At 42.9% G+C, this 16,022-nt stretch overlaps 1 protein-coding gene across 1 annotated transcript in view; it reads left to right on the top strand.

Annotated features, from left to right (window-relative positions):
• Positions 1 to 4,916: 4,916 nt before the first annotated feature.
• LOC118366101 (protein phosphatase 1H-like) overlaps positions 4,917 to 16,022 on the top strand; it is a 54,613-nt gene continuing 43,507 nt past the window's right edge. The window contains exon 1 of the mRNA XM_052491733.1: positions 4,917 to 5,515. Coding sequence (XP_052347693.1) covers positions 5,286 to 5,515 — 230 coding nt within the window. The 5' untranslated portion in view covers positions 4,917 to 5,285. The remainder of the gene's footprint in view (positions 5,516 to 16,022) is intronic.

Below are 16,022 nucleotides of genomic sequence, written 5' to 3'. Positions count from 1 at the left end.
TTGCAACTCTGTGTTGTGGTCTGTCTATATATGCTTGCCAATTGATTCTTCATGAAATGCACCTTTGAGCAATTTAGACAACTGGTTGATTATTGGTTGAACTAACACTTTCCATTCCTTCATGAGTGAGGGTCAATATTACCTGCACGATTCATTAATTCACGTTTTTGTACAAAAGGTCTAATAGAAATGTGTAAAACTATGCTTGACAGTTTATGATAAATAGTTCAACAATTTTGCATGTAATGGCTTATGCAAGGACCTAATACCTAGATGTTTTGAGGGGTAAGACTATTCAACAGAGAACCATCTACTATATTTTGATCAACATGACATGAGCAATTGGTCATGTGGAAAAAAAGCTGACACTTGTACATTATCAATTGCAATTTGTTCAAAGGAATAAGAAATTGCTTTAATGATGTGCACAAGTGACTAGATGATTTGGAATTTGTACAAGTAGTATCAAGAATTGCACTTTTGATCTAAGAAATGCACCAAAGCGACTGATAATTTTCATTTCATTACAGTACAACGGTTTGATTTGTTTGATCGTAGCTAGCTACATAGCTAGCTACATAGCCGTCTTTGTTTCAAAGATAATTGTGTAGTCTAGACCGATTTCCTAGGTTAGCTAGCCAGCTATTGTCGTTCTTTTAACTCAACGTAACGTAAACAACACTGCTAGCTAGCCAGCTAGCCCCGAATAGCAGCACTGTAGAAATTATTACACTCAACGGAACGACTTGATTAGTGTAGTGCCAACAACGCAGCTACTGCCAGCTAGCCTACTTTAGCAGTACTGTATCATTTTAATCATTTTAGTCAATAAGATTCTTGCTACGTAAGCTTAACTTTCTGAACATTCGAGACGTGTAGTCCACTTGTCATTCCAATTTCCTTGCATTAGCGTAGCCTTTTCTGTAGCCTGTCAACTATGTGTCTGTCTATCCCTGTTCTCTCCTCTCTGCACAGACCATACAAACGCTCCACACCGCGTGGCCGCGACCACCCTAATCTGGTGGTTCCAGCGCGTACGACCACGTGGAGTTCCAGGTCTCCGGTAGCCTCTGGAACTGCCGATCTGCGGCCAACAAGGCAGAGCTCATCTCAGCCTATGCCTCCCTCCAGTCCCTTGACTTCTTGGCACTGACGGAAACATGGATCACCACAGATAACACTGCTACTCCTACTGCTCTCTCCTCGTCCGCCCACGTGTTCTCGCACACCCCGAGAGCTTCTGGTCAGCGGGGTGGTGGCACCGGGATCCTCATCTCTCCCAAGTGGTCTTTCTCTCTTTCTCCCCTTACCCATCTGTCTATTGCCTCCTTTGAATTCCATGCTGTCACAGTTACCAGCCCTTTCAAGCTTAACATCCTTATCATTTATCGCCCTCCAGGTTCCCTCGGAGAGTTCATCAATGAGCTTGATGCCTTGATAAGCTCCTTTCCTGAGGACGGCTCACCTCTCACAGTTCTGGGCGACTTTAACCTCCCCACGTCTACCTTTGACTCATTCCTCTCTGCCTCCTTCTTTCCACTCCTCTCCTCTTTTGACCTCACCCTCTCACCTTCCCCCCTACTCACAAGGCAGGCAATACGCTTGACCTCATCTTTACTAGATGCTGTTCTTCCACTAACCTCATTGCAACTCCCCTCCAAGTCTCCGACCACTACCTTGTATCCTTTTCCCTCTCGCTCTCATCCAACACTTCCCACACTGCCCCTACTCGGATGGTATCGCGCCGTCCCAACCTTCGCTCTCTCTCCCCCGCTACTCTCTCCTCTTCCATCCTATCATCTCTTCCCTCTGCTCAAACTTTCTCCAACCTATCTCCTGATTCTGCCTCCTCAACCCTCCTCTCCTCCCTTACTGCATCCTTTGACTCTCTATGTCCCCTATCCTCCAGGCCGGCTCGGTCCTCCCCTCCCGCTCCGTGGCTCGACGACTCATTGCGAGCTCACAGAACAGGGCTCCGGGCAGCCGAGCGGAAATGGAGGAAAACTCGCCTCCCTGCGGACCTGGCATCCTTTCACTCCCTCCTCTCTACATTTTCCTCCTCTGTCTCTGCTGCTAAAGCCACTTTCTACCATTCTAAATTCCAAGCATCTGCCTCTAACCCTAGGAAGCTCTTTGCCACCTTCTCCTCCCTCCTGAATCCCCCCCTCCTCCCCTCTCTGCAGATGACTTCGTCAACCATTTTGAAAAGAAGGTCGATGACATCCGATCCTCGTTTGCTAAGTCAAACGACACCGCTGGTTCTGCTCACACTGCCCTACCCTATGCTCTGACCTCTTTCTCCCCCTCTCTCCAGATGAAATCTCGCGTCTTGTGACGCCCAACAACCTGCCCGCTTGACCCTATCCCCTCCTCTCTTCTCCAGACCATTTCCGGAGACCTTCTCCCTTACCTCACCTCGCTCATCAACTCATCCCTGACCGCTGGCTACGTCCCTCCCGTCTTCAAGAGAGCGAGAGTTGCACCCCTTCTGAAAAAACCTACACTCGATCCCTCCGATGTCAACAACTACAGACCAGGATCCCTTCTCTCTTTTCTCTCCAAAACTCTTGAGCGTGCCGTCCTTGGCCAGCTCTACCGCTATCTCTCTCAGAATGACCTTCTTGATCCAAATCAGTCAGGTTTCAAGACTAGTCATTCAACTGAGACTGCTCTTCTCTGTATCACGGAGGCGCTCCGCACTGCTAAAGCTAACTCTCTCTCCTCTGCTCTCATCCTTCTAGACCTATCGGCTGCCTTCGATACTGTGAACCATCAGATCCTCCTCTCCACCCTCTCCGAGTTGGGCATCTCCGGCGCGGCCCACGCTTGGATTGCGTCCTACCTGACAGGTCGCTCCTACCAGGTGGCGTGGCGAGAATCTGTCTCCTCACCACGCGCTCTCACCACTGGTGTCCCCCAGGGCTCTGTTCTAGGCCCTCTCTTATTCGCGCTATACACCAAGTCACTTGGCTCTGTCATAACCTCACATGGTCTCTCCTATCATTGCTATGCAGACGACACACAATTAATCTTCTCCTTTCCCCCTTCTGATGACCAGGTGGCGAATCGCATCTCTGCATGTCTGGCAGACATATCAGTGTGGATGACGGATCACCACCTCAAGCTGAACCTCAGCAAGACGGAGCTCCTCTTCCTCCCGGGGAAGGACTGCCCGTTCCATGATCTCGCCATCACGGTTGACAACTCCATTGTGTCCTCCTCCCAGAGCGCTAAGAACCTTGGCGTGATCCTGGACAACACCCTGACGTTCTCAACTAACATCAAGGCGGTGTCCCGTTCCTGTAGGTTCATGCTCTACAACATCCGCAGAGTACGACCCTGCCTCACACAGGAAGCGGCGCAGGTCCTAATCCAGGCACTTGTCATCTCCCGTCTTGATTACTGCAACTCGCTGTTGGCTGGGCTCCCTGCCTGTGCCATTAAACCCCTACAACTCATCCAGAACGCCGCAGCCCGTCTGGTGTTCAACCTTCCCAAGTTCTCTCACGTCACCCCGCTCCTCCGCTCTCTCCACTGGCTTCCAGTTGAAGCTCGCATCCGCTACAAGACCATGGTGCTCGCCTACGGAGCTGTGAGGGGAACGGCACCTCAGTACCTCCAGGCTCTGATCAGGCCCTACACCCAAACAAGGGCACTGCGTTCATCCACCTCTGGCCTGCTCGCCTCCCTACCACTGAGGAAGTACAGTTCCCGCTCAGCCCAGTCAAAACTGTTCGCTGCTCTGGCCCCCAATGGTGGAACAAACTCCCTCACGACGCCAGGACAGCGGAGTCAATCACCACCTTCCGGAGACACCTGAAACCCCACCTCTTCAAGGAATACCTAGGATAGGGTAAGTAAGGGTAAGTAATCCTTCTCACCCCCCTTCTCCCCCAACAAGATTTAGATGCAAGTGGCTGTTCCACTGGTTGTCATAGGTGTTTGCACCAATTTGTAAGTCGCTCTGGATAAGAGCGTCTGCTAAATGACTTAAATGTAATGTAATGTAAATGATAAAAACTGTCATCAGCGATTTCCCAGCCATCCTCACTATAGACTGTAAAAAATAATTGTCATGCACTGTTGCACCTACGATACTAATCTAGTGAGCACTATTGGTGCTTTCAAGACAACTGGGAACTCTGAAACAAATTAGGTAAAATCATGGCGTTAGTGATCTTCAGGTCGGAAAGTCGGAGCTCTAGAAAGATGCCAGAATTTCTAAGTTGGATGACCATTGAAAGCGATTGTTCCCAGTCCGAGCTTGTTTTCTTTCGAGATCCCAGTTGTCTTGAACGCACTGAAGTCGGAAGTCAGAGATTTACAAGTTCCAAGATCTGAGTTCTCAGTTGTTTTGAATGCAGCATATTACCAGGGTTCCACCTCTATTGAGAACCTCCCCAGGCTTACCCATATTAGGGAAGCCTGGTTCTCCATGAGTCTATCATTAAATACATATATTTGATTTCAAGTGTAATGTTTGGGTGTTTCCATGAAACACAGAAGAACAGTTCATGTTTTTATTTTTGTCACTGCTAGCTACTACTAGCTAGCATGACTATAGCCAGTAGCCAACCAGGTAGGGCTAGCTAGTGCCAGCTAGTGCATTTTGGCATATTGCGGACCCAATTATAATAACACACAGGGAAGCAACTTTCACTGGGGACAACATTCAGAAATTGCATTTTTGTCTCCTCCAGTTTTATCATTTGAATGTGATGCCAAACAAGGCAACAGTGTTTTTTAGGACCATGCAGAATGGTCAGGTAGGGTGTTTTGAAGTGTTTAACCGACTGGATAAAACATTTATAAAAATAAAATAAAAATATAGATATATAAATGCCCCCCCCATTTCTAAAACCAAAGTTGCCCCGCGATAACACACACCTCTGGGAAAGTCCACGATGTGTGTAAGTCCAGGGGTTGTCCCTGACAGGTTGTAGACGTTGTCTACAATGCTCAAGATCACAGGATAAGTGATACCTTTGACCCTCAACTGTTAGTCAACCCTATAGCTCAGTGCTCGTGCGGTGGCCCTGGCGACCAAATCCAGCAGCTTGATAGGCTGGAATCACATGACTCTGTTAATCGCGAGTGTATTTCCGCGTCCACAAGGGGACTTTAGCTCTCTCTCCAGCGGCTTTGAATAAAATCCTGAATAGGAGGAGGTATTTTTTGCATCCTTCGCGCTGTCGTCGAAACGTGTCGCCGAGCTGGGGGGAAATTCGGGAAAGGGGAGCCGCGCTGGAGCACCGCACAGCACCGACACACGACGCGGCACAAACATGCTCACTCGGGTTAAATCTGCGGTGGCCAATTTCATGGGAGGCGTTGTGGCTGGTGGCGCCGAAGGTGACTATTCCGGATCAGAACTGCCGCTGAAATTCCCATACACGAGACCCGAGTTCCTAGGACTGACCCAGGATGAAATCGAGTGCTCCGCAGATCACATAGGACGGCCGATTCTCATCCCCAAAGAGACGAAGAGATTGCCGTGGGCCACTGGTTACGCAGAGTAAGTACATTAGCCTAAACTGATGTAGCCTATAGATACGTCCATCTTCCAAGATTTGTCAACCCTTTCTTTAGTTTCATTGCAAGGCTGCACCCATAGCCCATCTCTGCCTCAGCATCCGCTGCCTTTTACAGATAACGGTTTTGGAACTAGATTCAATTGCGTGCCACGTAATATAATGAAACATGTAGGCTATTGCCTATCGTAGATTTGTGTTGTGTGTCACAGTCCAATATGTTATTCGCATGAAACAGAGAGAGAGAGTGTATGCATGTATGAGGATGGAGGAGAGAAGACAGCATCTGGGAATTATCATGTTATTTGTGGCCGTGGAGTTTGTGTGCCGCTGACAGCTCCTTGCCTGTCTGCTCCCACGCACAGCTCAGCTCAGACGCAAGAGAATAAACCTCCCAATGTAGCCTGCTCATCTGTAGATAGATGTAGGCCTAATAGAAATTCTTTGTGTAGACCCATGCATTTATTGGAAACGAAAACAATCCTGAAGTCCTAAATTAAATGTGTGATAATAGCGAAATGTTTGCCATAATAGCTCATTGAAATAGCCTAATCCTTTGTCTTTATGCAGTTATTTTATACTGCACACTATTATGCTGATTTTAATGGCCCACATGTTTCATTCTCCCATTTATCGCCTGTTCTCCACAAGTCAACATCAACAGGGCGAAATTCCATCAGATCTCACTCAGTTACATCATCCAATATGCAGCAGTTTTCCACTTCAGAAACGGGGGCTTGCTCTCATCAGCCCTGGGAGCTGGGTCTTTACCAGTAGCGGTGTGTGAGTAAAATCACTGGGATAGCCAAACCAAAAAAATAGCTATAATTTGGTTGGTTACAACCTATTGTGTTGTGACAATTGCATTGTTTGCTTTATAACCTGTTAGTTCATATGCCTTGTTACCATGAGATATACATATATATATATATATATATATATACATACATACATACATACATACATACATACATACATACATACATACACACCAATTGTGCAAGTTCTCCCACTTAAAAAAGATGAGAGGCCTGTAATTTTCATCATAGGTACACTTCAACTATGACAGACAAAAGGAGGAAAAAAATCCAGAAAATCACATTGTAGGATTTTTTATGAATTTATTTGCAAATTATGGTGGAAAATAAGTATTTGGTCAATAACAAAAGTTTATCTCAATACTTTGTTATATACCCTTTGTTGGCAATGACAGAGGTGAAGACTTACAGAAAACGTTTGACAAGGTTTTCACACACTGTTGCTGGTATTTTGGCCCATTCCTCCATGCAGATCTCCTCTAGAGCAGTGATGTTTTGGGGCTGTCGCTGGGCAACACAGACTTTCAACTCCCTCCAAAGGTTTTCTATGGGGTTGAGATCTGGAGACTGGCTAGGCCACTCCAGGACCTTGAAATGCTTCTTACGAAGCCACTCCTTTGTTGCCCGGGCGGTGTGTTTGGGATCATTGTCATGCTGAAAGACCCAGCCACGTTTCATCTTCAATGCCCTTGCTGATGGTAGGCTTTGTTACTTTGGTCCCAGCTCTCTGCAGGTCATTCACTAGGTCCCCCGTGTGGTTCTGGGATTTTTGCTCACCGTTCTTGTGATCATTTTGACTCCACGGGGTGAGATCTTGCGTGGAGCCCCAGATCGAGGGAGATTATCAGTGGTCTTGTATGTCTTCCATTTCCTAATAATTGCTTCCACAGTGGATTTCTTCAAACCAAGCTGCTTACCTATTGCAGATTCAGTCTTTCCAGCCTGGTGCAGGTCTACAATTTTGTTTCTGGTGTCCTTTGACAGCTCTTTGGTCTTGGCCCTAGTGGAGTTTGGAGTGTGACTGTTTGAGGTTGTGGACAGGTGTCTTTTATACTGATAACAAGTTCAAACAGGTGTCTTTTATACTGATAACAAGTTCAAACAGGTGCCATTAATACAGGTAACGAGTGGAGGACAGAGGAGCCTCTTAAAGAAGAAGTTACAGGTCTGTGAGAGCCAGAAATCTTTCTTGTTTGTAGGTGACCAAATACTTATTTTCCACCATAATTTGCAAATAAATTCATAAAACATCCTACAATGTGAATTTCTGGATTTTTTCCCCCTTCATTTTGTCTGTCATACTTGAAGTGTACCTATGATGAAAATTACAGGCCTCTCTCATCTTTTTAAGTGGGAGAACTTGCACAATTGGTGGCTGACTAAATACTTTTTTGCCTCACTGTATATATATATTGGTCTCCCGAGTGGCGCAGGGTCGAAGGCACAGCGTCTCAGTACAAGAGGCTTCACTACAGTCCCTGGCTTGAATCCAGGCTGCATCACATCTGGCCGTGATTGGGAGTCCCTTAGGATGGTGCACAATTAGCAGAACGTTGTCTGGGTTTGGCCGGGGTAGGCTGTCATTGTAAATTAGAATTTGTCCTTAAATGACTTGCCTAGTTAAATAAAAAAAGACAAGAAGAAGACACAGTTGCAGAATAAATTCAACCACACCTTTGTTTCATCACAAAACTGGAGAGCATCTTCTGGTTGGTGAAATACACCAACCATATTGCATGTAGCAAACAGTTACATGACCTACAGAATGGTCAAGCAAGTTCATGTTTACGAAATTTTACGAAACATCTATTGGTTTAGAACCATGGAGAGTTACCACAAGACACAAAGAAAACAGGAGCGGCCTCCACTATTCCAGCCCCATTTCAACTTCAACATCATCAAATCTCCTATGCAGTGGTGACCCGTCATTGAGCCCCACATCTTTAGCAACAAAATATATATATACACTGCTCAAAAAAATAAAGGGAACACTTAAACAACACAATGTAACTCCAAGTCAATCACACTTCTGTGAAATCAAACTGTCCACTTAGGAAGCAACACTGATTGACAATACATTTCACATGCTGTTGTGCAAATGGAATAGACAACAGGTGGAAATTATAGGCAATTAGCAAGACACCCCCAATAAAGGAGTGGTTCTGCAGGTGATAACCACAGACCACTTCTCAGTTCCTATGCTTCCTGGCTGATGTTTTGGTCACTTTTGAATGCTGGCGGTGCTTTCACTCTAGTGGTAGCATGAGACGGAGTCTACAACCCACACAAGTGGCTCAGGTAGTGCAGCTCATCCAGGATGGAACATCAATGCGAGCTGTGGCAAGAAGGTTTGCTGTGTCTGTCAGCGTAGTGTCCAGAGCATGGAGGCGCTACCAGGAGACAGGCCAGTACATCAGGAGACGTGGAGGAGGCCGTAGGAGGGCAACAACCCAGCAGCAGGACCGCTACCTCTGCCTTTGTGCAAGGAGGAGCAGGAGGAGCACTGCCAGAGCCCTGCAAAATTACCTCCAGCAGGCCACAAATGTGCATGTGTCTGCTCAAATGGTCAGAAACAGACTCCATGAGGGTGGTATGAGGGCCCGACGTGCACAGGTGGGGATTGTGTTTATAGCCCAACACCGTGCAGGACGTTTGGCATTTGCCAGAGAACACCAAGATTGGCAAATTCGCCACTGGCGCCCTGTGCTCTTCACAGATGAAAGCAGGTTCACACTGAGCACATGTGACAGACGTGACAGTCTGGAGACGCCGTGGAGAATGTTCTGCTGCCTGCAACGTCCTCCAGCATGACCGGTTTGGCGGTGGGTCAGTCATGGTGTGGGGTGGCATTTCTTTGGGGGGCCGCACAGCCCTCCATGTGCTCGCCAGAGGTAGCCTGACTGCCATTAGGTACCGAGATGAGATCCTCAGACCCCTTGTGAGACCATATGCTGGTGCGGTTGGCCCTGGGTTCCTCCTAATGCAAGACAATGCTGGACAATCATATGGCTGGAGTGTGTCAGCAGTTCCTGCAAGAGGAAGGCATTGATGCTATGGACTGGCCGTGTTCCCCAGACCTAAATCCAATTGAGCACATCTGGGACATCATGTCTCGCTCCATCCACCAACGCCACGTTGCACCACAGACTGTCCAGGAGTTGGCGGATACTTTAGTCCAGGTCTGGGAGGAGATCCTACAGGAGACCATCCGCCACCTCATCAGGAGCGTGCCCAGGCGTTGTAGGGAGGTCATACAAGCACATGGAGGCCAGTGTGACTCCAAATCCAGACCTCCATGGGTTGATAAATTTGATTTCCATTGATAATTTGTGTGATTTTGTTGTCAGCACAATCAACTATGTAAAGAAAAAAGTATTTAATAAGAATATTTCATTCATTCAGATCTAGGATGTGTTATTTTAGTGTTCCCTTTATTTTTTTGAGCAGTGTATATGTTCTTAAATATATATATATATATATATATATATATATATATATATATATATTTATAAATTTAAACAGTAACCCTTTTCTCTCCTATCTTTCAAATATCACTAAGCGTCTCACTGTTTGACTTTATCTAAAATCATTGATTTTAGAAAAAACATGTCTGAGTGGCAATCTCTAAAGTCCTTACATTTCCTTAATCAATCTATCTTGATCCTAACAATAATCGTAAATCATCACAGATGTTATATATCCCTGTTAAATGTAATACTATTTAAATAAAAACCTCATAGTCAAACAAAGCCAAAACAAATGCTAACCATATCAAATCCTTCCTACACTAATAAGCTATTTCCTTCAGGGATCCACAGTATTTTTTCTGACAATAACATGAATTAACCTTAAAATCTGTTTAATCAATACATTAAAATATGTTGCATAGTGTGGAATACCTTATCTACAGTAATTTATCACAATATACCTAAGAAATGAAACTTATTTATTTTCATTAATAATTTTTAATGCTTATAAAATCACTATTTTTCTATGTAATATCCTGCCCTATTGGCTTAATATATATCCTATCCAAACTTCAATGTATCTTATCTCCCCCTAATTATTATCAATGATAAATAGGATTTTTTTTCTGTTAAAATACCAAATCAATAATAGCCCATTCAAAAACTTCACAGCCAATGTTGTAAAACAGAATCCTGAACCACTTTCTCATCTGTGGTTCAAACTATAATTATATCCCAAAACTATAAACTCCATTATAATTAATTTACCTTAAAACTAGTATCCCAAATGATCACAAATTCATTATACAAATGGCTCTCCCCTGAGGCTGATCAGACCCCAAGAGAGAGCCATTATAAGGTCAAAGGTCATACCACCCTTTTTATAGTCATGTTCCATACCACATTAGACATATTAAAGAACCCTTTATCCTTAAAATAAAATAAAATTCACTTGTGTAATTAAAACTCAGAAAATAAAAACTCAGTAAATTCCATATGTGAGCGTGCCCCTTTAAAATACCTTTGCACTAAAACAAATAGTCCTAGCAAATGTTTTACGTGTGTATATTTGCAAACCTTAATGAAAAACAAAAACCTCCAGGCCTTTTTCAATTTGGTCGTTTATGGCCTCAATCTCACCCACTCTCCCCAAGCTTATAGTCCCAGGAAACATCTAAAAGAGCGACAATAAAACTCCCATTCTCCCAGAAGAACACAAAACACCTAACTAGCATTCACTATGCTACATCGATTCAGAAACTCAAATCTCCCTTTCTCACAGCCAAATATAGTCCAATAAACGCCACAAATCAATGATGCCCACCTAGCGAATCTGCTGCTAGTTTTTTAGCATCTTTCCTGACTACCCTGACAACTTACAGCTACTTTTAAAAATGTCTTTGTAAATGTATTATCAACTTTTAAAAAGTGATTCAAAACAATAATGCACACATTTTCCCTCTAAATGACACAAACAATTTTCTCTGTCACGACAAAAGTGCCTTGCGAGTGATGTCATCAACAGGCGCTCGACCTAGACCCAAGCCGCAACGACTTTCAATGAATTGTAAATAATTGTTGGCTGTCTGCAGCAACAGTAGTATGGGTTCCATAAACCAAACCTAATTCATCGCATCTGTTGAATCTTGAATTAGAACTTACAACCTCAATCAACATCTCTAATCTCTCAATTCGCTAAATATATAAGAACATTTCGATGGGCACAAATCTATCGTAATTGTCTCTTCATTATTATTTAGAATGAATTAGATTTAAGTAACTGCCTCGTCTTTGATTCAGCATTTTAATTACGAATCTATTCCCAATACTTTATTCAAACAGATCATTTAGTGAACAGACATCATCTTGTATCACAATTTGCTTCGTCATTATTTTAAACTGAATGAATTAGTCTATTAATTTAACCTAAACAATCTATTAAAAACGGTCAATTTATCCCTTCTATCAATTTGAACCAAAAAAACTATTAAAACGTTCAGTTTATATCTTATACAAACACTAGCAACCATATCTTTCTCGGCAAAACATACAATTAATTTAATTACAATCAAAAACTCTGAATTTAGTCAACGCCTTGGCTGGGAACCAAACCTGTGACTCCAGCTTGGAAGGCAGCTATGCTCACCACTATACCACCAACGCTATGTAAATGACTAAGATTCTCCGCAAAAATACCCATTTGACAATTTTCTGTATTCGTAACTCTGGCATCGGGACAACAGAAAATAGCCCTAATTTAAAAGCCCAAAGTTTTCCTCAGCGAGGATTCTCATTCATCTCGCTCTCTTTGTATCTGACCCCCTTTTTTTCGCCTCTGATTGTCGCCTCTGATCTTCCCCTCAGATAAATTACAATCTTGGTGGTAAACGTTTGCAGGGGCGTTACACTCTCGGGCGAAATGTCCAGTTTCGTTACAATCAAAACATTTGATATTTTTCTTTTGACTCACCTTATCCACTTTTCTAGACTTTTTTTCCTTTTTCTATCTCTATTATCCCTCCCTCATCTTCAGCAGCTTCACATATATGGGTGGTGATATTGCAGGTCGCTCCTGCAGCCGTATTCTCACAACCACTATTTCATCGACAGGATTACCTCTGTATTCTTGGTATACTCGAGAAGGATATAGTTTGTCACCCTCACCCCCGCCCAATTGGCTAACTTTTTCATCTGCGGGAGCGGAGGGCAGCGCATCTTGGCTCTTTTTGGGTTTCCTCCTATTTTCACCCTCAACTCTCTTTTTTGCTTCTGAAAGCCAAACTCCGGCTGTGTACAACCCCTGTTTATTCTGCTTCTTCACATCGTTTCCACATTCCTTATGTATCTGCTTTATAAGCAACTCTAATTTTTCAACATTTTTCAACATTCATCATTCAACATTCATCAAATTCATACTGCTTACTCCATTTTGGACAGACTTCTATGTTTCTCTTATCTTTCTGCTCCATCCACCGTTGGTCCCCTGTTAACACCGGGACCTCCTTTGAGGATTTACTTCCCATGTTTGATAAATCCTTGCCTTTACTAGTAGCTATGGTATTTAATCACTTATCTATGCCTTTCAATTTTTTTTACCTTCTATGTGTGTATTACTATGATCTATGAATGTGCTATATACCGTTACCTAGTTACAATCTATGTGTATGCATTTCTATGATTCTCTTCCCTGGAAACGTATCCATAGCGTTGCTATCGACCGGACATTAGATCTCACTTCCACATCTATCAGTTATTACCCAGGGGACACACATCCCTGGTTAAACTCCGGTTGTATTTATCCAATCTCACTTTGCTTTTTTTGAGTTTCCCTCCCACTCCTTCCGTTCGCCTAGGATTACCCTGCCTTCTCACCAAGCCTAATGTATCCTCATTTAGGTCTTTTGAATTAATGCTTATCCTATTTGTACAAAACGGCCGTCCTATCTAACAAAACTTACTATATCCCACCCTTAATAACCCTTCGGCTTGCAAAACCAGGATCTATTAATTAAGTTCTATGTTATTTACGGTAGTGCACCTTACCACAGGTAATGTCAGACCTGTCACACTGTCACGTTCTGACCTTTATTTCCTTTGTTTTGTCATTATTTAGTATGGTCAGGGCGTAAGTTGGGGTGGGCAGTCTGTTTGTTTTTCTATGATTTTGGGATTTCTATGTTTCGGCCTAGTATGGTTCTCAATCAGAGGCAGGTGTCATTAGTTGTCTGATTGAGAATCATACTTAGGTAGCCTGGGTTTCACTGTTTGTTTGTGGGTGATTGTCTATGTTAGTTGCTTGTCAGCACAGTTCTCATTATAGCTTCACGGTCGTTATTTGTTTATTGTTTTTGTACAGTTTACTTGGTGTTTTTCGTCATCTATTAAATGATGCATTCACACCACGCTGCGCTTTGGTCCGCTTCTTACGACGATCGTGACACACACACAATCCTTGTATATTGGTCATACAAGTAACCCAACACATCTGTTTGGAATAGCGAAGCTACTATTATTTATAAAATCTAAATATTTTTACAACAACAAATCAAAGATAACTTTCATCATTCCTCCCAAATTCGAGAATAAAGACTATTTACCGTCGTCCTGTAGACTGGGGAAAAGCAATGCCGGTTCGATTCCGTCACCTTCTCTGTCGCCCTTAGATCTAATACCGGCCTGTTCTTTAAACCTCAATTCAGAGGCCAGGTCTTTAAATAACGAGTCCAGACCCGTCCGTGCACGGCTTTCGGCTCTCCCTTCGGACGACAGTGGCAAGTTTGTGGAATCCGCTCGTAGGACCAATTGTTACTGTAATTTAGTTATTCCAATATGTTTTCATTAATTGAATTCCCTTCATCTATTTTATGAGAATTTGTAAGATTCTTGTTTGCATCAAATAGACGGAGACCAGTCTTATCAATAATAGATAATAGAATTTATTCTCGGAGCGCGCTGCCACTTTACCACGAGCAACAGTTTATATACAATAACATGATGTCATTTCATTGCTTCTAGAATGAATCCCCTCCTCCCGAACTAGAATTAAGTGAGTTTAAAAGTTCATTCCCAACTCACTAACACACACAGAGGACACACAACATAACTGAATTAACTCTTGACCCCTCACCATTATCGATCACCACTTAGCTGACAGTTCTAATTAACAGAAAACCTAGGAATGCACTCACTGCCTTATCTAAAACACCCCAGAGCTAAGTTTTGTCGGTTCAAACATATTTTAACTACCTTATCTGCTTACTTAATCCCCATCCCATTCCTCTCTGCCTAGTGGGAATGGTGTTCATTAACTTTAATTACTCCTTGTCCCTGTCACACAATCCCTTCTTATGAACTCATATTGTTAATCAGATATAATAAAACAGAGTATAAGTTTACTTAGTTACAGATCCATTTGAAATGAGAATATTGTTTAGTCATTTATTCATAATATTCCTAACATCAACGTCTTGACTATATTTCCTGTTCGTTTTGCAACTAATTTCATGTATGTTTTCATGGACAACAAGGACATTTCTAAGTGACCCCAAACTTTTGAAAGGTATTGTATATGGAACATGCATCTGTTTATGTATTGTACATGTGTACCTCACTCAGCTTTCAACTCAGGTTGCATGGCCTTAACTTATGTATGGAATACTAAGTGATAGGTGCGTGTGTAACCGTATATAAAGTATGCTAATGTTTGGTGTGAATTGTGATAGACGAATCAGAATTAGTTAGATAACATTGATAAATAAGATGTTTTATTTACATAATAATGCTTATGTGAGATATTTGTCATTAGGATGTCTTCTTTTTGGATGATACTGTTGGCAGTTTGCAGTTATCCCTTCTCTGCTAGGACTCAGTTACTTGGGGCCCAGAGAGGGGAGAGGTCAGGTTAGTCTTATCTGTGGATGTGTCTGTAACTATTCTTAAACCATGTGAAGGGATGGCGTGATTAATGGGGAACCAGTTAGCTGTCTCCACAATGTCTGTGTGCCAGTCACTCCTCTCCGTGAGCTTGTCCAGGAGGGGGTATTTGAGATGGGGGTATCTAGAATTGACAATTGATATATGCCATTGGATGAGGTAATGTTTTGGTACTATGTGGTACCAAGAACGACAACTAGAACCTCCTTTTAGGAGAGCAAACTGAACGATAATTTATAGCTAATGCTGTCCGGCTATGGGATACTCCTCTCTCAAGTAAAGTCTTGTAATGTTCTTAAGATCTGTTATTCGTCATGTGAGTTGAGATGGGTGTGTCTTGGCTATAAATTATACTAAGAACTGTTTTGTAAGCACTCTCAGAGAATTCATTTATAGACACTGAATTGATCTGAGAGTCACAGGGCTATGGTGAAGCTCATATAATTAAATATGGACTTTATGATATAACTCTGACTTGTGTGTGGTTTGCTCTCTCATGATTTGGTAATACAGGAGATTTCCACGACAGAAGGCATTTGGGAAGTGGTGTAAAGTACTACTTAAGTATTTTAGGGGGGTATCGGTACATTACTTTACTATTTATACTTTTGGAAACTTTTACTACATTCCGAAAGAAAATAATGTACTTTTTACTCCATACATTTTCCCTTACACCCAAAAGTACTCATACATTTTGACAGGAAAATTGTCAAATTCACACACTTATCAAGAGAACATCCCTGGTCATCCCTACTGCATCTGATCTGGCAGAC

This window comes from Oncorhynchus keta, chromosome 33, assembly GCF_023373465.1.
Source record: "Oncorhynchus keta strain PuntledgeMale-10-30-2019 chromosome 33, Oket_V2, whole genome shotgun sequence".
Classification (NCBI taxonomy): Eukaryota; Metazoa; Chordata; class Actinopteri; order Salmoniformes; family Salmonidae; genus Oncorhynchus; species Oncorhynchus keta.
The sequence above is the reverse complement of the archived record's forward strand: the minus strand, read 5'-3'. Positions and strand labels throughout refer to the sequence as shown.